Genomic DNA, 22,509 nt, shown 5'->3' with positions numbered 1-22,509 from the left:
GACTTAGCAGAATTCCTTTTGGGTTTGTGTTTCCAGAGACAGGGTTTCACTCTAGCCCAGGCTGTCCTAGAACTCACTAGAAGCACAGGCTGGTTTTGAACCCACAGCAACCCTCCAATTTCAACTTCTCAAATGTTTGGATTACAGACAGGAGTCACATTCTAGGCTCAGAGTTCATGGTAAAGCTGAACCTCATAGACACATGTAGGGAGGAAGCTCAGAGACCCGTGTAGGGAGGTTCAGGGGCCTGAGGAAAGTCTGACTAGCTGAAGGATTGTTACCACTTGAAGCGGCATGGGCTAAAGGCCTTTTCCACCCAGGCTCTTCACTGGGGAGGAGACAGGCAGTAGGAGCTGAAGCTTCTGAGCCACACTTGTTGGTGGGTCCATTCCCACCTCTGCCCCATGCAAGTCGCAGGGATTAAGCCCCTAGACCGGTCAGAGCCACTTCAGGCCAGGTATTCCAGGGGCTGGGAGGCTGGTGACGCCACGGCCAGGGCAAACAAAGCCATTGCCAGGCAATGACCTCATTAGAGGTCAGACAAGGTGATGAATCTGCCCCCTGCAAAGTCACTCGCCTCAGTAACGTTCCCTGAAAACCTCTGTGTGTCCAGTACCCAGGGTGTTCAGGAAAGATATGGCCAAGTCCAGCTTCGTGGAAGGAAGCCCTGGACCAGGCCAGACTTCAGGCAGGGACACTCAGGCAGGACTGGCCTCTTCCACTCAGACTGAAAACAAATTCCCTAAGTCCAGAGGATCTCAGGTCTGGCTTCTGTGTGAGCACAGACATGTTCTTGCCCCTCACCCCTGTGACCCTCACCTCGTCCTGGCAGCACAGACTCTACCCAGAGCTCTAACCGGTGAGGAAACTGAGGTAGGGTGACAAGAACTATATCTTCCCTGGCAGGAGCTCAGACGTTCTAAGAGGTGCCTGCACTCCCACTTGGCCAGACTGTTGGAGCAGGGAATTTGAATTTTCCCAGAAATTTTAGGCTGGAGGCAGGGAAAGTCTGGTCCCAGCCAGCAGGAAACTTCTCTCCCAGAAAGAGATTGCAGAAAGCGCTGACAGCGCGTCAGATGACCCTGTGGAGCTGAGGAGCAGCACAGTCACTGGGCAGTAGTGCCCAGGACCACCTTAGCCAGGGTGGCCTAGCTGTGCATTCTGCATGCTCTCCAGAGATGGCCTGGTGTGTGTGTGTGTGTCTCTAATTGTTCCTCTTCTTCTCGTCACCACGCTTGATGTATCGCGTGTCTCTGCTTTTCAGTATTACATATCGCTTTGTTGAGAATGACCTTGCTTCTCTCCGAGAAACAGGGCCACCAGAGGTCAGTGTAGGAGCTGGGGTCCTGAGCCAGGCTGAGACCTACCAGCTGTGCCCTGATCCTTCCGCTTCCAGCTTTTGTCACTCCCTCTGGTTCTCCCACCACGTTCACAGGGCAGTACCAGGACTCTGGGGCCCGCACAGACGGCCACCTCCTGTCTGCCGCAGCAAGGCTAGCCAGGCGGCTTCAAGGACTCTGTGTGCAAAGTCGCTTCACCAAGAACTAGGCCAGCTTGAAGTTGGCAGGATACCCGGAGAAGGCAGAGCTCCACATCACAAGGCCAGGGCTTGGGGGTGCTTGTGCCCTGATATTCCTCCTGAGGACTGTGAAGCGAGCCCCCCATTCTCCAGGAGTTCCCCAAACTCCCTTCCCTCTGAAGCCACCAGAGCCCCTCTAACATGGCTGAATGCTCTCCTGGCTCCCAATTGCTCTCCAGCTCTGGGAAATAAATCCTTCGTGACCACCATGGTTTAATAGCAACAGTGGCGACATTTAAGTCATACAAAGAGATTGCCCTATCTTGATCTCTGCCCCGGAACTCCAGGTGTTCCCACTCCACCCGCCTCGTTCAGGAATTAACGAGCAGAGGGTCACTGACTGCCCTTTCAGGAGGTCCCGCCTGGATGCACAGGGCTAGAGCAGGGCCAGATGGGGACAATCCTGCAGCCAGGCTCCTGGTGTCACAGTGCCTAACCTCGGCCTAGTCTAAGTCAGCCCCTCTATGCTGGGAGCTAAGGGCTGACAGGTTCCGGGAAGCCCCCAGGAGGGTCAGAGGCCAGCCTGCTCTCTTTCCTTCTTCTGTGTCCAATTCTGCCCCTGAACTTCACCCATTTTTTTTTCTTTTGAAGGCACACCTCCGAGTAACCATCAGGTCAGGGTTGTCTGTTCTCCCACAGCTTCTACCTCCAGACCTCAGCATTTGTTGCAGCCTCGCCACCCCCACCAGACCTAGGCCAGGCTTACTCCTCCCCCGCATGGTACTGGGTCATGATCCCAGGGCCCCACGCCTGTGTGAGACAAACGCAACAGCCCCAGGCCGTGCCACCTGCTTCTTGAGCTCGGAGGCTCGGGACTGTACACTCACACTTGTCTTTCGGCTCTCATAGCTACATACCCACTCTGGACCCCACTCTCCGAGCCTTCCTATGCACCCCATGGATTCCTGCCGCAAGCCTCAGACCCCGCGTCTGCAGTCTTATCAATGGACAAACCTGGGACCCACCGCAGAGGCTCAGTGTGTAACTCGGCTAATTCACAACACCCCGACTAAAATACAGAAACACTAAATTGTTCGCCTCTCTGCACGGGGCCATCCGCCTATAACATTGTCACCGCTGGGCTGCAAGCTCAGAGCCCTCAGCCCCTCTCTCCCAGTTGCTAAGCTTCCTGGTGCAGACTCAGTTAAGAGAAGGTAGAGCCCCTCTGGCCACACAGCCTGGAAAGCAGGCCCGGGACAGGAGTTCAGGGCATTTTAGTAAGCAGCATTTTAACTAGGAGTTTGGGGAGGGGCATGGTTAATGGGCTCTAGAGTTCATCTGGACCAAATACAGGTGGTCCCAGGGACACAGGGAACTCAGCGAGCATAGGGTGAGTCTGAGAGGCCAAATGCCACATTCTCATCTCCTGACTCTAGAGAATGATGGAGTGAAATGAGTGAACTAGAGGGGAAACATGTGGCCCTCTACCCAGCTGCCCACAAACAGTAGACAGCACCCCGACTCCCCTGCGTATATACACACGTGCAGGTACAGAGGTGCAGAGGCTAGCCTCTCCACACACGTGCAGGGAGAGGAGCAGAGGCTAGCCTCTCCACACACGTGCAGGTACAGAGGTGCAGAGGCTAGCCTCTCCGCACACGTGCAGGTACAGAGGTGCAGAGGCTAGCCTCTCCGCACATGTGCAGGTAGAGGTGCTGAGGCTAGCCTCTCCACACACGTGCAGGTACAGAGGTGCAGAGGCTAGCCTCTCCGCACACGTGCAGGTACAGAGGTGCAGAGGCTAGCCTCTCCACACACGTGCAGGTAGAGGTGCTGAGGCTAGCCTCTCCACACACGTGCAGGTACAGAGGTGCAGAGGCTAGCCTCTCTGCACCTGGGCATTCAGAGTAAGGCTTCCTCCCAGCACTGCTGGATCCATGCAGCGCCCTTTCTCCTTATAATTTTCTTGGGAGGTCCCAGGCACGGAGCACCCAGAGTGCTAACAAGGCCCCAGGGGTACAATGAGAATGCTAGGCAGGGAGATGCTGCCCTCTAGAGGGATGTATAACCCACTGTGTCACACACAAGTGCAGGGGTGGCAATGAACCAGGGCAGTAGTGAGAGGCTCCACAGAAAGCGAAAGGATAATAAAGACAGGATGAAAGGTTAGCAAGGGCAGGAACTTGACCAGGGTGGGTAGGAGCGGTCAAGCCTGAGCATCCACATAGTTATTCCCTCGCCAAACATTCAACACGTTTAGCAACACTAAGGGCCTAGCCCAGTGCCAGACTCAACCCAGAAGAGCCAACCATGGGCTCAGGTGCCTCACTGTGGAGGAGGGGCAGAGAGTCATCTAGAATCAGTGTAATGGTATGTGCCTACAGTCCCAACTGCTCTGGAGGCTGACGCAGGAGACACCTGAGGACAGGAGTTCCAGACCAATCCAGGCAACATAGCAAGTCTTTTTCTCCAAACTAAACAACAACATGCTGGAGAGTGGCTCGGTGGTTAAAGGCACTTGTGAAAGACCAGGATTCAGTGCCCCGTTCCCAACATCCACCTGGAGGCTCACCACCTCCTCCCGTTGTGAGCATATATGTGGTATAGAGACGCACATGCAGGCAAAACACTCATACACATGAAATAATACAAAAACTAAACAAAAGCCCAAGCCAGTTGGGCATATATCTCAGTTGGGCGGCTCCTGAGCAGGAATGAGGTCCTGGGTTTGTCCCTAGCACCGACGGTATAAACTGGGCATAGTGACATACACCTGTAATCCTAGCACTAGAGGGGCAGGAGGATCAGGAATCCAAAGTCATTCTTGGCTACATACAGAGTTTGAGACCAGTTTTAGCTATAGGAGACCGCGTTTAAAGGACAAAATGTCTGCCACTTGGTGATGGTGCACACCTTTACTCCCAGCACTTGGGAAGCAGAGGCAGGAGGATCTCTGAGTTCAAGGCCAGCCTGGTCTAGAAAGTCAGCTTCAGGACAGTCAGAGCTGTTACACAGAGAAACCCTGTTTTCACTACCCTGCCCCTGCCCCCACCCCGGCAATGTTGTGAAAGTTACTTGCTTGTGGTTGAGGCTCCTGTTACTAGTTGCGACTCTTAGGTGGTCAAGGAAGGCTCTGTGTAGCAGTGGAATAAGAAGAAACTCAGCAGAGGGCAGGGGCACCGGGTTTTTCTATGTGAAGGCCCAGAGGGCTGGTTAGGTTGTTTGGTTAAACAGAATATGGGAGGACACAGGATGAGATGGGCCGGGGTGCAGCCGTCTCTAGGAATAGGCACATGCTAGGGTGAGGACGCCCCTCAGAAGGTTAGGGAGAGGGGCAAGAGTTTGGGGTTGGAGACGCCAGTGACAGGATGGAGTCTTGTGGCTGGATGTGGACTGCGGTAGACACGACACAAGAGATAGAGTAGTTAAAGTGGCTTGGGTTGGGGATGTAGAGCAGGTAGAGTGTTTGGCTAGCTTAGGACTCTCTCTCCTCTCTCCTCTCTCCTCTCTCCTCTCTCTCTCTCTCTCTCTCTCTCTCTCTCTCTCTCTCTCTCTCTCTCTCTCTCTCTCTCTCTCACACACACACACACACACACACACACACCTGGACTGTGAGTTGAAGGAGGAGGTTGATCCTCATCCAGCCCAGGCTTGCCCTGCTGTGGCCAGGACAGCACGGAGAGGAGGTGAGGCAGATTTTGATTCTGGCCTTAAGGTGTCTTGGGCTTTAGCAGCCATTGCGCCACGTGCTATTGCCGCTGCCTAGAGACCAACCTAAGTCCCATATAGGGGCCCCAGTCTACAACATGGTCTCTAGGGCCAAGTTTCAATCCCCCTGCCTACTGACACAGCTCTACTCCAACCCGCGGCCTCCCTGGAGGATCTGGCCCTGCCGGGATTCCCCCAGGCCTGGTCGTTCCCGCAGACGTCCCAGGAGCTGGTTCCCGCGGGTCCCACGGTCGCTAGGCTGCAGGCTGGGGCCCAGGTCCTCTCTGCTGGGTTGTCAGAGTGTGGTGCAAGTGGCAGCGCATGGCGGCAGAGCCCGGGCGCTCGTGGACTCAGGCTCGCACTGTGTATGGCGCTAAAGAGGCGCTGAGGCGAGGCGTAGGCCGCCGGCAAGACCCCAGCGCGCAGCCCAACGGGCCGGTCCCCGAAGATATCCGCGCTCCGGGCCGCCTGGCTCGCCTGCGTGGCCAGCTGCGGGCCGAGGCGGCGGGGCGAGCCGAGGCGCCGCGGCTGCTGCGGTTGGTAGAACGCGCGGGCGCGCGAGCCGGGGCGGCAGGGACCAGCGAGAGGAGAGAGGCGCGCAGCGGAGGCTCGGTGTGCTCGGTGTGCGGGGAGCCGCGCGGCGGCGCTACCTATCCCGCTGGTGTCCTGGAGGTGAGCGAGCGGCGGCTGCAGGAGGGGCTGGCGGCCGTGCGTGCGGAGCTGGGCGCGGGGCTCGAGGCGCTGCGCGCGGAGCTGCGGACCGAGCTAGACGCTCTGCGAGCTCTGCTGCCGCCGCCGCCACCACCGCCCGCTCGCCGCGAGCCCCGCGGTCCCGCCCTGCTGCGGGCCCTCGGCACCGTGAACTCGTTGGTTTCAGCCTCGAGGGCCACGGAGAACGGTCCGGACGCCCCAGCCGACAGCCTGGCAAACCGAGCCGTGGCCCGGAAGAACCACAAGAAAACCCCAGTGCCTCCAACGGCTGCACAAGGCGGAGGAGATTGAGGGGCTCTGGCGGCCCCAGAAGGGAGCAAATTGGTCCTCCTATACGGACTCCCCAGATGCCGCCAATGATGCACCATTATTTAAAGGGCTGGCGGCAGAGGCTGCATAAATGGCTTTGCGCTACCCCGGACTGAGGCTGCTCTGTAGAGCCTGCTTTAGTCTTGAAGCCGGGTAAGAATCTGGACCAGAATGTGACTGCTATGGAGTTGGCAGAGCCAAGGGATCTGCAGCCTGGAAGCAAATGGTTGCACTTTTTTTTTCTTTCAAGTCCTAGGGGCAGGCAGGACCTCCATGCACTAGAATAGCACTGTGTAACAGACTTTAGGGACTTAGGTAGCTGACACAGCGCCACCTGAATATACACCTCTACATGGCATGACCCGGACATCAGTTTGCTAGCCACCACTACTTTTCTGATAATGGGGCCACTCTCGCACTGTAGCGTCACGTTGTCAGTATCCTTTGGACTCAGTCTCGGACCGTGATAAGGACACAGCCCTTCACTCAGCCCTCCCAACAGTCACCCGGCACCAGCTTCTCTCTAGAAAACATTCCACAGGGTACTAATTTCCCCAGAGTGTCACCAGGAGTGGCTTCATAGCACTTTGTCACCAAACGCAACCAACTTAGTGCCTTCTGCTGGAGCCTGCTTTTTCTCAAGGACTGGCTTGGGGTCGCAATGAGGATCATCATTTTAGTGCAACCCCCTTTTTTGGTTACCCAGCTTGTTTCTAAAATAAATGTAATTTCTGGTATAGGTGGCATTTTTGACATGCATTATTTTTCTCCCTTCCCATTGACTGTGAGATTCAAAATAACATGTTGATGCAGGTGGGTGTCAGAGTTGCATAGCTGAGTGGGTCTCAGTTTTAGAAGAAGTTTCCATGATTGAGGTGGGCAAAAGGGCGGTCACTCAGGAGCCTCTCGGTTGTATGGACTTTGAGGCTGCAGTGAGGTTGGGGTTGGATTCTCTCCCCAGTCCCCTTGACCACTAGACACACGCCTCTTCCCAGCCACATCAGGCCAAAGTCACTCTGCATCATTTATTGTGGAAGCAGGAGTCACCCCTGGATCCTAGGGTCCCTGCCAGAGCCCGAGGCCGACTCCCAAGCCCAAAAGAGCCAGGTGCAAACAGGGCAGGATAGGGACTGAGGACCGGATGGATGCTCCAGGAGAGGCCCATACCCTGCGCCCTCCAAGAGGTTGCTGGGGGCGGAAATTATCCATGAGCGGTCTGGGATGCAAACCTGGTGGCCCAGTCTGGGGCACGGTCTGGAACTGGGCTACCTAAGGGTGGGTAAAGATAGGTCAAGACGCCACGGGGTGGGCAGAGAAGGCAGGGGTGGCAACTGAGGCTGTGGGAAGGAGCCTGGCATCGGGTAGGGGTAGTGGCTCCCACCTGCGCGTGCCCAATGGGTACGGGGTTTTCAAAGACTGTCCAGAGCACGGCTGGCTGGCAGCCTGGCGTGGTCAGAGACCCGGAGTATCGGTAGTAGCGCAAGAGCCCCACGGCACTTGGCAGCAGGGAGGCCAGAGGGAAGGATGTCAGGTTCACAGAGACCCCTGTGTGGCGGGAGAGAAGCTGGAACTCCCCCCCCCCCCGGCCCTGCTTTTGTTCCTCACCCACCTACCTTCCAGCCCAGATGGGACCCTGCAGCTCCTTACCAGGTGAAGATACATTTTTTAGGGTAGACACAATGGCAGAGAAATTGGTATTGTCCCTGTCCTCCTCCTGGGGAGAATTCCAGTGAGAAGGGCTTCGAAGTTGTGTGTATGTGTGTGTTTCCAAAGATGAGACAGGATAGTTGGGACACCAGTAGGAAGGGCCCAGATGGACGGTCAGGGAGATCTTGGGGTGGAGCGAGGAAGGTCTCTTCCCACGATGTCCATCAACACTCCATTGGCCCCCACCCCCTGAAAATTCCCTAAGTCCAATGATGCCCACAGACTTGAAACAGATCCCTGCTCTCCAAGACCCTCTTTCGGGAAACAAGCACGAAATCACACAGCCCCTTCCTCACCACCAACAGCACAGCCAGCACGGCGAGCCCATCCTGGTGGCTTTGTGCCTCCCTCAAATCCTGGTACTTCGTGTTCATGTGGAGCATGTGCATCTAGGAAATACAGACCACAGGTGGTGTCTGGCTGCCCTCTGCTTCCTAAGCCCACCTTCCTTCTGGTCATCTTGAACCCACCTCCATAGAGCAGTGCTTCTCATCCAGGCTGTGCTCTGAGCCTCTGTGCCCTGGGCTGCCCCAGTGGAAATGCAGCTGCAGCAGCCGGTACCCTGGTGATGGCAGCCCAGCCCCTCGGATCACCGGGCAGCTCTGCTGACAGGAATTTACTCGCAGTATCACTGAAGGTGGAGGAGCATATGAGTCTATCCCTCCCCAGCAGACTCCCCTGCTGTGGAAATCAAACTGCCCCCAGCAGTGCAGTTACGAGGGTCTTGATTTCTTTCCAGCATCTTGACATCTAGGTGTGAAACTGGCCATGGCAAGTTTCATTTATAGGCAGGTTCTTGCCACCTCCCTACAGTGTGTGTAGAGCCTCATCTGCTTTGTTCATGAGGATTTAGATTCTCATGTGTGTCACATTCTCATAGCTTCTTAGGTCTGTCCATTTGTGTGTGTTGGGAGGGGGTGGGGTGGTGAGATCTTTAGAGAAGCTGCTTTCTCAGCTCCTCTGTGTGTCCTGATCCCTGTGTATGGGTAAGATTCCTGAAAGCTGCGAACTTCTTGGCTTTGTGTATTTGGTCCTGACTTTATGATGCTGACCTGTATGGCCATCGTTCTCCAGGGTCCAAGGGTCTACAGGTGCTGAATCATAGCCTTGAAAGATGAAGGGCTCAAGAGTGTAGTCCCGCTGGACCAAGTGAAGGTCAATGTTGATAGGGGACTGGGCTGGGCCCCCACAAGCAGGTGCTAGCTCCTTCCAGTGGGTAGGGCCTGAGGAGACAAAGCCTGAGATCTGCAGCAGGGCCAAGGAAGCTGTCTGGGAATGTACTGAGGGTGGATCCCATAACCCAAACATCCCCAGCTGAGGACTGTCTTCTCTCCATCCTCCCTCCACAAGCGGTCACAGTGGCTCTCTAGACCCATCTGACTTAGCTACTGAGCGAGTCTGCAGGCAGACTGCCCCATACACAGGGTAGACAGATGTGGGATATGACTCATGTTGGGGAACCCCCCCCGGCCACACCCATAGGCTCACAGACCCTGACCATGGATTACAGCAGGCACACATGATGACAGTGTGCCTGCTGCTTAGTGCCCAGCCCTTAGGAGCACAGGAGCTAGTAGAGACCACACAGATCCACATAGCCTGTCACACTGTCCTCACCGCACTTTGGGTCTTGGGAGTCGTAGCACCAGGTACCTGCAGGCAGAAGGCAAGGACTGAGCTATTTAGTCCACGTGGCACTTTAAAAGTTCAGTTTTGGCCTGAGAACAGGAATGGGGTCAGGCTAGCCAGGAGAGGTTGTTCCCCTGTCCATCTCCTACACAGTGTCAGGGAGATCTAAGCCCACACAGGCAGAGCCTTGGTGCTCACCCTCGGAGTCCACCTGTGCCACAGGTTGCAAGGCAAGAAAGTAGAGCAGGAAGCCCAGGGCCCACATGATGCAGCAGGGGCTGTGACTCTGGAGAACTGAAAACTGGACAAGAAACGTGTGCCCAGGCTACTTGAAAAGCTGCTCATTCATGCTGAGGCGGGGCTGTAGAGGGCCGGAGTGGGTGGGGCCCAGGTAGGGCCACTAGGAACAGAGGTGGGCTGGAGCTGGTCTAGGGCTGTGTCAGCCAGTGTAATAGCATTAATTCTGAAGGCTGATTATTATTCTCTTACAGCAGAAGCAATGGGAGACAGGGACCCAGGGTGACATGCCAAAGCCACTAAGGGCACTTTGAAGACTAGTGACCAAGACTAAGAGGCTAGGGAAAGAAGGCATGAATGTTTCTTGCCTTATTACAAACTCAAGACTCCAACCTGTCCCAAGTCCAGGTCCACAGCTGCCTTCCTGCTGATGCTCCTGTCTGAGGATCACTCTGCTAAAAGTTTTGGGAGAAGCTGCAGCCCTTCTGTGGTGGGGATATTGCAGTAGCTCAAGTCCCCTTGCCCAAGTCTCAGGCACTCTGGACACCATGTGTCTGTAGGTATGAGATTTGTCCTACTAATGATTACCAGGGAGCGGGCTGGAGGCCTGTCCCTCTGGGTATGCCAGTACTCAGCATCTCCTTCCCATCGCCCCAGGTAGTGCAGTGGAAGAGCACTTGCTTACCATGTGTCCCTGGATTTATCCTTAGTGCTGCAAAAACAAAGATAGCAATTGCTGGAGGACCAGATTCTTCCCAGACGTGTTGAGGGATTGAAGCTCCCAATTCCAATCAAAGGACTCAGCAGTTCCTTCCTAACCCTGACCTCTTGTCAGGCTTTGTGAGAGCCTGTTCTGTCATTGCCCTTCCAAGCTAGTGGGAAAGGCTGTTAGGACAGCAAGTTTGATTACAGCTGTAACTCTTGTTCCTGGGTTCCGATCACTGAGGGCTCCTGCATGCACGTGGTGCACATAAATATATTCAGGCACAAGCGTGCGCACACACAAACACAAAGTATAAAAATTAAAATACGATGTCAGGCATGGTGGTGCATGCCTTTAATCCCAGCACTCAGGAGGCAGAGCCAGGCAGATCTCTGAGTTTAAAGTCAGCCTGGTCTACAATAGTGAATTCCAAGACAGCCAAGGCTATGCAGAGTTTCAAAAACAAAACAAAACAAACAAACAAACAAAAACCAACCCCCGCAAAAAAAAAGAACAAAAAAGCCAACTAAATTATTTTTTTTAAAGGAAGGTAAGCTTAAGGATTCCTTCAAGAAATTACTATCAAGAACCCTGGTGTAAAGGCCAGCTGGCCTGGGTCTGAAAAAGCATGGGATAAAACAGGACTAGCTGAACATAGCGGACAATGAGGACTACTGAGAAGTCAAGAACAATGACAATGGGTTTTTGATCCTACTGCACGTACTGGCTTTGGGGGAGCCTAGGCAGTTTGGATGCTCACCTTACTAGACCTGGATGGAGGTGGACGGTCCTTGGGCTTCCCACAGGTCAGGGAACCCTGATTGCTCTTCGAGCTGATGAGGGAGAGGGACCTGATCGGGGGAGGGGGAGGGAAATGGGAGGCGGTGGCGGGAAGGAGGCAGAAATCCTTAATAAATAAATAAATTAAAAAAAAAGAAACATATACAGGCAGGAAAAAAAAGAACCCTGGTGTACCATAGAAATGACAGTAGTAAACACAGCCACCTGGAGCCTGCCGTGCTTTCTCTGTTCCCACCCCAGGCCCTACCCCTGTGAATAGGCCGAGTGCCAGAGTGGAGGGGTGCAATCCCCACCCCCACTTCAGGAGGGAGCCCAGCCCAGGTCAACAGGCCCTGCTAGTCTTTAGCACCTTTGGACTTCTGGAAAGACAAGACTACCCAATAATTTTATAGACGAGAATCTTCCCAGAGGACCCGAGCCTCTCTGGCCCCTGCAGGGAGGCAGAGTCCAGCCAAGCCTGGCTGTAGGTAGCCAGCCCAATCCTCTTAGAACCTAGAGCTGCTCTGCTGGAAGGGGCTGCTTACTCGATCTGAATGGCTAAGGGACCAAGTCCCATGTCCTTCTCTACTCAGCCTAACTCACACTGGTCACCAGTAACCAGAGGGAACCAGCATGCCTGTCACTTTAATAACACTTCAGAGGGAGCACAGGGTGGCCCTGCCATGTACCCTGTACAGACGTTCCAGGTCTAGCTGTCTGGTTCTTAATCAAAGGGTGTCAGAAGCCAGCTGGATGCCTATAAGGGCTGAAAACTTAGGAGAGCTCTGGCTATGCAACAAGGACCGACCATGCCTTTTCCATAACACAAGTTTATTTGGCATTGGATGAAATGGTTCTCACAGCATCTTAAGAAAGGATTAATGCCAACCCGACCAAAAATACACCCAAACTAAAACCTTTAGTGAAAGGAGTATGTAAAAACAGGCATTGAGACAATGTACAGAATCAAATTCCACCTCAAGGCAGGTCAGAGGGCACCCAGCCTCTCACAGGAGTGGCAAGGCAGTCCTGGGAACGGGACCTCCCAGGAGCTTGGCCTGTCCCTCTGGGGCCTTGTGGGATGGGCAAGGAAACACAAACCTTAGCAAATCCTGGACCTGGGATTATTCACCAATCAGATCTGGAGAGGGTGTCAGATCCCAGCGCTTGGAACTACAACAGCAACAGTTCAAACAGCCCCAAACACAGGCCACATGCACCCTGAATGCTTGCTGGACAGACCCTGGTAGTCCCGCAGGCCCACCTCAGCAGCACCATGGTCCACTTTAAGTCACCCTCTTCACCTCTGCCTCCTAGAATCAGGCCCCAACCCCAACTGTCATTTGGTCCCCAGAGAATTTCTGTCTGTACATATGGCCTTCTGAGGCACTGCTGTGTGGTCCTTAGGACTCTTCTGGGTGGCCTGGCACCAAGACAATTCCCCACTGTTGCTCTGGAGCGTGGCTTCCCAGTGTCTAGCATTCAATACTTGCCGGAGGCATGATGAACTTCCTGCTCTTCTAAGCCATGAGTGGAGGAGGCATGAGCCCTTTGGCAGAGGGATGTCTGCAGCAGCTAGCCTGTGGGCTCAGCCTTGGGACAGACTATCCAGGGACAAATCTTAAACCTCCAGCCAGCCCTGGGGATTCTCTGAAGATGCTCCACCTGGGAGGGGAAACAGGTTTCCAAGCAGTGTAAGGATATGCCTAGAACTGTGCAGGTCTGATCAAGCACCAAAGAGCTGGAGGTCGTAGTAGTTTCTCCTGCTCATGTTCTTAGCTGGACAGGAGTCCCAGTCCCACTGACCACGGCCTAGGTAGCAGCTCAGACACAGTGGTCTAAGAGCAGCCCAAGAACTCATATGGGGCAGTGGGTCATCCTGAGCTCCCGTGAATCACCCACCATCACCTGCAAACATTTGGCCACGTGAGGACACACGTAGATACAGAAAGATCCAGACATTCAACATAGAAAAGATACGAATGTGCTAAAAATTGCACAGAACCTTGCTTAATCTCCAAACCTTAGAAATGCTGAAGGCCTGTGTCAGGAGACAAGACCATGGCATGGGAGTTGGCAACAGGGTCCTTTGGGGCAAAAAGCCCCAGGTATCCAGTGCTGCGGAGGGGCTGAGAGGCATGTGTGTGGTCAGCAGATGCTGCTGGGCTCCAGCGGTGGTCATGGGGTGAAGTGGACTCATGTGACACAACCACAGGGTGTCTACTGAGCCAACTCTCTTCCCAAATGAATAACCCTTTATGGCACAGACAAGGTGAAGGGGGCTGGCCAGACCCAATAGTCATTCACCAGCAAGCAGAGCACAGGGATCCAGTGGGTGGCAGAAAAAAGCCAGCATGCCCAACCCTCCAAGGGGTCTAGAGTCTACTCCTGGGGAGCCATGCAGAGCTACGCCATGGAGAGTGCTGCCACAGTGCTGGCCTCAAAACAAAGCTAGAAATGGGGCAGCAAGTTCAACTTTCTCCCAGGGACTGGCACCTCAATATTTGCATTTGGGGCCAAACAGAATGCCCCCAGAGAGCCAGTGCAGCAGCTGCGAATGCTTTCCCTGGAAGTTCACAGATGCTCTGTCTCTAGGTAGCGGCCTCTAGGCAGCCGCTAGTGTTACATACAGTGGTAGCCCTGCTCTGTCTGTACTGGTGTGCTCACTGGTTGGTGACTGGCTTCTGGGGGTGACACAGTGCAGTAAGCAAGCCCATCCAAAGATACATTTGGTGAGTGCATCCCACTGCCTCTGTTCTCTTGGAAAAGTGTGGTATAAACACCTGTGTCATTCTGCCATTTAAAAATGAGACTGAGAAACCCTCAGATAAAGATGGCACAGGCACTTGCTTCTCTCTTGGGGTGCCTGGCTTCAGTTTCTATGTACACACCTGCTGCTGGTGGGGATGTGGCAGTGGAGTGGGTCCAGGCTATGACAGGACCCCTTCAAGTCTCCCACTGGGATAGGTGTCTTCTGAACAGGAAACAGATACCCCTAGTCCACCTACACCACAGTATTGAGGGAGCTACGGGGGTGGCGCCCACCACCTGGTGGTGTTTCTGTAGCTGGGGTGCTCCCGCTCTGGGCAGGATCAGGGGGCACCAGCAGGGCACTGCTACTGTCTGTGGAGTCTTCCAGATCTGTCAAGGAGGTCTCTGCAGGGGGCAGTGGATGATCCAAGTGCCTGGGCAATGCACCTTCAATACCACCTTCCCTTGGGGTTGGCAGGCTGGTCTCCATGGGTTCAAAGGCATCGTCATCTGTGGGAGAGCAGAGGGATGTGAGAAGTAAGTGATGGTTTGGTGGGACAGAGGATCCTCTTCCTAACTGCTGAATGGGAAACAGGACCTAAGGGAGCTCCTAGACTAATGTTCTGGCAGACACAGTTCATCTTGCCACCACTGTTTGTGGTAGGTGAGATGCAGTGACCAACTCCTCAAAACAAAGGGAGACCAGAGGGAAGGCACTCTGTCTCCACAGGGACACACAACAAAGAGCTTCTGGACAGAACCCCCTGGGCTGCAGAACTATGGTAACTACAGCAAAGGGGCTGGGCAGGAACCACTGTGTCAGCACCAACCTACCACCCTGCTTAGTTAGTACTCTGGGCTGGTTCTGAATACCGGTGACCAGAGGCCAAGGCTATGAGCTATTTCCATCCCCACTTCCTGCTCTGCAGCCTCGAGAGGGAAACTGGCATTTATCTAGTGCAGACTTGGCGGAAACTCATCTTTTCTCAACACTTCTGCAGTGAAGATCCAACCGAGGGCCTCTAGCATGCTAGGCAAACGTTCTATCAACTGAGCTATGTCCCAAGCTCTGACTGTGGCCTCTCTGACAACAGTCTCTGACAATCTGCTCTGAAGGCAGGAATCAAATTCTCCTAGCCCCAGACCTCAACAGTGTTAAAAGTCCCATTCGGCTGCAGAATGCAGGGAACAGGAGAGCACTCCTGCCTAATGGGCCAGGGATGAAAGCGGCACACCGGACACTCCTCCTGAGCTATGTAGTCTAGGAAGAACAACTCAGGTCAGGTGGGAACAGGAGACTTTTCGATACAACACGAGAAGCTGCTATAGTGGTGTCTTTATGGTTTAGAACAAGCTCCAGAGCTGGGGCAGGACCAGATCTGTCCGTGTGGTACCTGCTGCCCAGGCCCCCACTGCTTTACAGAGAAGAGCTGAGGCCCTGAGAGCTGCCCAGCCACTAATAGGGGAAGAGAAGGATGCTGCCCATGGATCCTCAGAACTCTCAGGAGGCTGGGACCAAGAGCCTTCTGAGGGGGCAATCTTGAGAATGACCCTAAAGTAAGACTGAGAAAGCAGCCAGAAGGAAAAGCAGGTCCCCAGATTCCAGGAAACCCTACAGTCCTACCCCTGCATTCCTGATCGCTTGACAACTCCATATTCCCTCTCCCTAGGGGGGACAGGCACCTGCAGGGTCATAGAAGACACTGTCCTGGTTGATGGAAGCCTCATAGGGCGGTGGTGGATCATCCGGCTGGTCCATGTCTGGGTACTTGTAAGCTGTATAAGGAGGCGGAGGGTCGTGGAAATGGAAAGTCCCACCTTCCCCGTCGTCAGAAAGATGTAGTGGGGTGAGGCCTGTGCCAAACCCATCTGGACCATAGTCAAAGCCAGGGATCCTCCGGCCAAGGTTGAAATGGTGCACTGAGCCGTCAAAACAGAGAAACAGGAGGGAAGCTGTATGATTTGGAGGCAGGCTCCTGAGCCTCCTTCCCAAGGCTGACCCTGCCACCCCAGTGTCACACTCCTGTCCCTGCCAGCCCAGTGTCACATTCCTGTAACCATCTACCCACTTGCCAGCCACACACCAACAGGTCACATCAGACCCTGATTTAGTCAGAACCTCCCATCCCTGTGTTTCTCCTACCAAGGTGTTCTCACCCCACCTATATGCAACCTATTCCTACCCTGTCACCTGACTACAGGAGCACCCTTGGCATTACTGTAGCTCCAGCTCCAATTCACTTCTGGTACACACCTATTTAGGAACTTAGATGAGCACTAAGGCAGATTAGGAGGACACTGCCGCCAACTGTTGACAAATCGGGATCCTAGTCAGCGAGCTTTACCCCTGCCCTAGAAAACACTGGGGACCCTTTCACTGAACAGGTGAGATCCCTTGTAGCTGTGGGCAACTTGCTCCTAAGCCTCCTGTTGTTGAGGAGAGGCCTTCTGGCCAGGAGCTGGAGAACTCTGGCTAAGACATTATGTCAGCTTCCTGCTGTGGCTGTAGGTACCTGAGCCTCTGCTGCAGGTAGCCCATACCCAAAGCTAATCACAAGAAAGCTCTTAATGTTTAGGGACGCTGCTCCTAATAAAGAGCAGAGGGCAGAAAGCCTGCCTTGAACTTTAGTCCACAAACACTTCCTCAGGCATCCCATGTCTCTGGCTCTCCAAGGTGTGTTCAGACCCAAAGCAAGCAGGTGTGTAGGTGCAGAGGGACACCGCTCTCTCCTACTTACCAGGTTCTATCTTGGAGGGATACAACTTAGGACTGGGGGGACTTGGAAGAGCTAGGAGGACTGGAGAGGGGTCACTATTGTGGCCCTTGGAGGGCACTCACAGTTTGCTCCAATCAGGGACTCAATGCGCTCCCGGCGCCGCTGGCGCAGTCGGTGGACCATAAAAAGCAGCAGCGAGAGGATGAGGAAGGAGGAGATACAGCTGACGACCAGGCGCATCCCACTTGCCATGGAGTCAAACAGGCTGCTGCCATCTATGAGGAGGGGTGAGGAGGAAGGAAAGCAGCTGTGCTGAGAAAAGGAACTTGCAGGGCTAGGGGTGGGCTAGAACAAATGCCGGCATGGCTGAGGCTTCTCCCCTCCATTCCAATAGTGGTTTATACTGTTTCTGACATTTTTTTTTTTTTTTAAGAATAGAGAGTAAAAGAAAACTGCTCAAGTTGGGTGATGGTGGCACACGCCTTTAATCCCAGCACTCGGAGGCAGAGGCAGGCGGATCTCTGTGAATTCGAGGCCAGCCTGATCTACAAGAGCTAGTTCCAGGACAGGCTCCAAAGCTACAGAGAAACCCTGTCTCAACAATCAAACAAACAAAAAGAAAAACGAACCCCCCCCAAATGCTCAAAATTGAGACTCTGTTGTGACAACACTGAAAAAGCAAGAAAGGGGATGCAGCTCAGAAGTTTCCAGAGGCGCTGCACACTGGGCTCTATTTCTCTGTTCTGGGACACAGTGGCTGTCTGGCCACCCTATGAAAGGCCGCTGCCACTGAGCAAGGGAGCAGAGATTTCTGCTCTAGGACTGATTTGCACTTGCTGGACTGTGATATAACTGGGGGGCCAGGTGCCTTACCAAGGTTGTGGGTGTCTAACAGCGACAGAATGACAATACAGGTAAGACTAAGCCTGAGCTCACTGGAGGACGGCATGCAAGAGAAAGCTGCTACACGGTGCCTTCCAACAACTGTCTGGGCCAAGACTCACAAAGGAGGATTAACTTGGCATGAGTCCTCAAGCCACAGCACCGAAATCAATCTTCACTGTGGCATACACGCAACAGAGCACAAATGGTGTGGAGGTCTTTCTGTTTATGTGTTGCTTTCACTGATTAATGAATAAAGAAACTGCCTTGGCCTTTTGATAGGGCAGAACTTAGGTAGGCAGGGACAGAACTGAATGCTGGGAGGAAGAAAGCAGAGTTGGAAAGAAGCCATGGATCCCCTGCCTGAGATGGACGCTGATTAGAATCTTTCCCGGTAAGCCACTGCCATGTGGAGATGCAAAGATTAATAGAAATGGGTTAAATTAAGATGCAAGAATTAGCCAATAAGAAACTAGAGATAATGGGCCAAGCAGTGTTTTAATTAATTTCTGTGTGGTTATTTTGGGGCTAAGCTAACTGGGTGGCTAGGAAGAACAACTGGGCCCTCCTCCTACAATAATTGGCACCCAATGTGGTCAACTAAACCCACGTAAAACCTGAGAGGGCTTGAAAAAGGAATTCTAGAAGAAAAAAATATAAAGAGTTTAACACAGCTTTTTGCTGTTTGCTGGCTGCGTGCTGTAGCTCCTTTAAGAGAGATTTTCCTGACTCAGTAGCCATAGCAGGAAAAAAGTGGCGGCTTTAAAATGCTGGCTTTCTGGGCTATGTTGCTAGAGTGACCTCTGGCTCCTGTGGGAGACAGAGCATCTGAATGGGGTTTGTGAGTAAACTGCTGCAGCTTGCTTAGTGGAAACATGGACTCACTGTGTGCCTGGAAGTGAGGCACTGCAAGCAGACTCAGAGTCCATGCTGGACTGTGCAGAGCTAGCAGGAACTACTGTATTTATCATAATAGTAGCACAGCTTAAGTTTTAGACTGGGCAGGTAAACAGTGGTACAGTAGTACCCCTACTAATGGTGCAACTTAAGTTTTTAAGATGTGTTTAGCATTTTAAGAAGTGCTCCTGGACAATAAACAATTACAGATACACAGTAGGACAGATTCAGACATAAAAGACCTGTAAATGGGTCACAGTGTTGGATAAATGTATGTAGGCTTGGAAGTGAGAAGAAAAAGAGTATAAAGAGTCATAAAATAAAGTTAATGCTTTAAAAAAAGGGTAAAGTCTTTAAAGAGACAGAGTACAGTCATAGATTAAAGAAGTAAAAATAATAAAACAAATATTAAAAAGTAATAGAGTAGAAACAAGTCACGTAAAGATGGAAAATTTACAGAGTCTGAATTATATATATTATTGTGTTTTCTTTGAATTTTTGGACTATGAATGAGCTAAGTACAGAGAGACATTTCATTGTATGGGCTGCCAAGCTAAACCAGCATGTATATTCTAAAGGTATCTTGACTTCAGAATTTTGGCCTAAAAGGATATGGTGCTTTGGAAAAGAGGTTTCTCTTTTGTTTTCACAGAAGATGAGAATCTATGGATTGTTTCTAGACCAATATGGCTTGACAGACCATGCCCCCATGAAAGGTTGCTGTGAATACCCTCAAAAAATTACTTTGCCCAACTGCACACAGAACACACCATGAAAGACCTGATTAACAGCGCCCCCAGTCAGCAGGAAGCAGTATGGACAGAACTGCATCCATATTCCCAAATACTGTCTATAAATGTTTATTTACATTTAAAGGGGGATATGATACAGATATGAATAATTTGCATTGGTATGAATCTTTATTTATTGATACAAATTTATGGTCATTTTTATATGTATATGTATTTCTGATCTTGATTAAGGTATTGTGATGGTATAGTTCATTTAACAATGTAATGTATAATTAAGAAATATAGGTTAATAGATAATCTATAATAGTCAAGTTTGTAGTCATGTTAGTTATATTTTCTACATGTATAGAGATACATTTCAGTTAGACAGGTATTCTTCAAATCTTTCAGAGACCTTCAGAATATGGCATTTAAAATGTTTTAAGAATTTCGGACTTTTCATTACAGTGAGACACATCTGCTTCTGACAGCACCAGCTACTTCGAGAGGAAGATGGGCATCAAAGAGGCTCCTTATGGAGCCATTTGGGCAAGAAACTGCTCTTGCCTGGACTGCTTCACTGGACATGCAGTACCCACAGAGAGATGTCTGCTCAATTTGCCTAAAGGTGAGATGGTCCTTTGGGGTTCCTGCTTCATGAAAGAGTCCGTGAGACATTCTGCAGGACACAGAAGAAAAGTGACTGAACTGTCTTTGAAATTCCCTGCTTCATGGAAAAGTCTGCTGGATACTATGGGCCTGTAGGCTGAAGATGGATGCCCCAACAGTACAGAAGAACTTTGGGTAACTGTCCAGGCAACGAGATGTCTCTGTCAATTCTAGAGTTTTGGAAGTTGCTTACAATGTACTTCCTGTTTACTTAGGTAATATTATATCCTTCTGGAGTCTTTGATGGAGTTGAAGAATAGATATAGTTTTGCCTAATTATGATAAAATATAAAGTAGATATAAATATTGTAACTATAATTCTTGCTTGATAACTGTTTTGTTGTATGTGATTTTACTGTGTTAAAGCCTTCATTTTTGTTTAAATAGAAAAGGGGAAATGGTGTAGAGGTCCTTCTGTATTATGTGTTGCTTTCATTGGTTAATGAATAAAGAAACTGCCGTGGCCTTTTGATAGGGCAGAACTTAGGTAGGCAGGGGACAGAACTGAATGCTGGGAGGAAGAAAGCAGAGTTGGAAAGAAGCCATGGATCCCCTGCCTGAGATGGACGCTGATTAGAATCTTTCCGGGTAAGCCACTGCCATGTGGAGATGCAAAGATTAATAGAAATGGGTTAAATTAAGATGCAAGAATTAGCCAATAAGAAACTAGAGATAATGGGCCAAGCAGTGTTTTCATTAATACAATTTCTGTGTGGTTATTTTGGGGCTAAGCTAGCTGGGTGGCCGGGAAGAACAACGGGGTCCTCCTCCTACAACACACAATAGATCCCAGGACGGCCTTCATTGCACATGCCTGAAGTTAGACTTTCTGTAAAAAGCCTCAGCTTTTTACACTCATGCAGGTGCAGGAGGGACCAGGGCAGCAGCAGCTTCCTCTTTCTGGATGAATTTGGGGAAAGGGGATGCTAAACTGCCCTCATGCTTCACTGGAGACCAAGAAACAAAAGGTTCAACCTGAAGAGCCTTTCGCAGTCCTTCCATTCTTTAGGGAGGGGCTAATGGCATTTAGTGAGTATAGGTCAGAGACACTGATTACCAGGTAGGCAGGAAGCCCCTCACCACTCAACCTTGGTTCAATACGCCAATACACCAAGATGGACCTGGTACACACCGGGGACTCACAGGTGTGTCTACTGATGGTGCATGATTGATGGTATGTGTTATACCAGGTATAACACGGTATAACTATGAAGGTAGTAGATGGCTTCTATTGCCAAGTGGCTGCACTGTGTGACTGGAGCTTCTAATGTGCTCTCAACCTTGATATAAAGTATCAGGCCGATGGGTTAGGATGTGGCCCCTCCTGAAAGAAGGAAGGTCCTGCATATGCAGTGCCCTACTCCATCTAGAGTTGTCCACTCCCCACCTCTACAAATTTTGGAAGGCAGGTCCCCAAAGACTAGCCTAAAAAAAATACTTGATGAGTCACGTATGTACAGCCAGGCTACAGAGCTCTAACAAATCCTGCCAGCCAGCTTGATCTAGACCAGTGAGTGGTTCTAAACCTTCCTAACACTGTGATTTTTAAATACAGTTCCTCATGTTGTGGTGACCCCCCTACCAAAAAAACTGTTTTTGTTGCTACCACTTCATAACTGAAATTTTGCTACTGAGTGGTGTCTCAGTTCCTAAGACCATTGGAAATAGTGTTTTCTGATGGTCCCACAGGTTAAGAACTGCTGGTCTAGACAATACAAATGGCCCAGCTGTTTGGCCTTCTTTTCGTAAGACCAGGAAGTGATGTTTTCAATTGTGGAGTGGATATGTGGAAAAGATCCACCCAGTCAACTAGCTGCTGGTTTGGATGCCTCTGATGACCCTCTGGGATCCCTGTCTGTGGGATGGTGACAGGTCTGTCCCCTGGAGGCAAGCACTGAGTTTCCAGGTGAGTACCTAAGGAAGAAGCCTCATTCAAATGACTAATTCCTAATTAGTTCTAAAACTATGTTCAAGGACTGCCCCTCTACCATGGAGACCAGGAAGACACATCTAGGACCAAGCCACCCACAGTGAGGTACAGAGCGGAAAGCTGTACTGAGATCACATGGAAGGTGAAGGTCCTGGGAACACACGAGGTATTCTAGCCACTCCATGCTAGTCTGTGTGCTTTCAAGCTTAACTCTCTTCTGGTCTATGAAGATAACTTTCCTGTATGAGTGATAGTAAACATTTCCCCCAGGTTCTTCATAGTATGATTATATATCATTTTTGGCAAAGTATAATTTAAATGATTTTTAATACAGTTGTGTTTTCTTATTATTGAGCTTTTAGAAGGTTTGTCTGTCTTTTGAGACAAAAATCTCATATATACCAAACTGGCCTCAAACTTGTTCTACAGCCAAGGATGGCCCTGAGCTTCTGATCCTCCTGCCTCTAGGCCTGTGCTCCCATGCTCTATTTTGCAATGCTGGGTGGGGCTCAAACCCAAGGACTCATGCATGCTAGGCAACACGGTATGAACTGTTATGTTCCCAGGCCCCAGAGTTCTTTTTATTTTTTTGAATATAAGAATTCTGTCTGACTTATGTTTTAGAAATA

General features: G+C 51.5%; 3 protein-coding genes across 4 annotated transcripts in view; 1 reads left to right on the top strand and 2 right to left on the bottom strand.

Annotated features, from left to right (window-relative positions):
- The first annotated feature begins 5,205 nt into the window (after positions 1-5,205).
- On the top strand, positions 5,206-6,975 carry LOC142839804 (protein FAM246A-like). Its single transcript, XM_075956133.1, has one exon. The coding sequence runs from the start codon at positions 5,549-5,551 to the stop codon at positions 6,227-6,229; it is 681 nt and encodes a 226-aa protein (XP_075812248.1). The 5' UTR covers positions 5,206-5,548; the 3' UTR covers positions 6,230-6,975.
- Positions 6,976-7,303: 328 nt separating this feature from the next.
- On the bottom strand, positions 7,304-9,848 carry LOC142839797 (carbonic anhydrase 15-like). Its single transcript, XM_075956118.1, has 8 exons — positions 9,782-9,848; positions 9,572-9,607; positions 9,007-9,177; positions 8,425-8,585; positions 8,251-8,343; positions 7,895-7,961; positions 7,629-7,792; positions 7,304-7,516 (listed from the first exon to the last, which is right to left on the bottom strand). Exons 1-8 carry the CDS (start codon positions 9,846-9,848, stop codon positions 7,304-7,306), a joined length of 972 nt encoding a protein of 323 aa, XP_075812233.1.
- Positions 9,849-12,117: 2,269 nt separating this feature from the next.
- Positions 12,118-22,509, bottom strand: part of Dgcr2 (DiGeorge syndrome critical region gene 2) — a 69,649-nt gene continuing 59,257 nt past the window's right edge. For both annotated transcript variants that reach the window (XM_075969884.1, XM_075969893.1), the window contains exons 8-10: positions 16,894-17,046; positions 15,738-15,974; positions 12,118-14,564 (exon numbers count right to left, since the gene is read on the bottom strand). In XM_075969884.1, coding sequence (XP_075825999.1) covers positions 14,308-14,564; positions 15,738-15,974; positions 16,894-17,046 — 647 coding nt within the window. In that variant the 3' untranslated portion in view covers positions 12,118-14,307. The remainder of the gene's footprint in view (positions 14,565-15,737; positions 15,975-16,893; positions 17,047-22,509) is intronic.

The sequence above is a fragment of the Microtus pennsylvanicus genome, chromosome 1, assembly GCF_037038515.1.
Source record: "Microtus pennsylvanicus isolate mMicPen1 chromosome 1, mMicPen1.hap1, whole genome shotgun sequence".
Classification (NCBI taxonomy): domain Eukaryota; kingdom Metazoa; phylum Chordata; class Mammalia; order Rodentia; family Cricetidae; genus Microtus; species Microtus pennsylvanicus.
The sequence above is the reverse complement of the archived record's forward strand: the minus strand, read 5'-3'. Positions and strand labels throughout refer to the sequence as shown.

Excerpts from the sequence above, each read along its gene's own strand:
- LOC142839804 (XM_075956133.1), top strand. The coding sequence starts at position 5,549 with ATGGCGGCAGAGCCCGGGCGCTCGTGGACTCAGGCTCGCACTGTGTAT.
- LOC142839797 (XM_075956118.1), bottom strand. The coding sequence starts at position 9,848 with ATGTGGGCCCTGGGCTTCCTGCTCTACTTTCTTGCCTTGCAACCTGTG. Across the intron at positions 9,178-9,571 it reads CTCCCAAGACCCAAAGTGCG|GCCCTACCCACTGGAAGGAG; the intron begins GTGAGGACAGTG and ends TTGTCTCCTCAG. Across the intron at positions 7,962-8,250 it reads TGCTGGCTGTGCTGTTGGTG|GAGGAGGACAGGGACAATAC; the intron begins GTGAGGAAGGGG and ends AATTCTCCCCAG.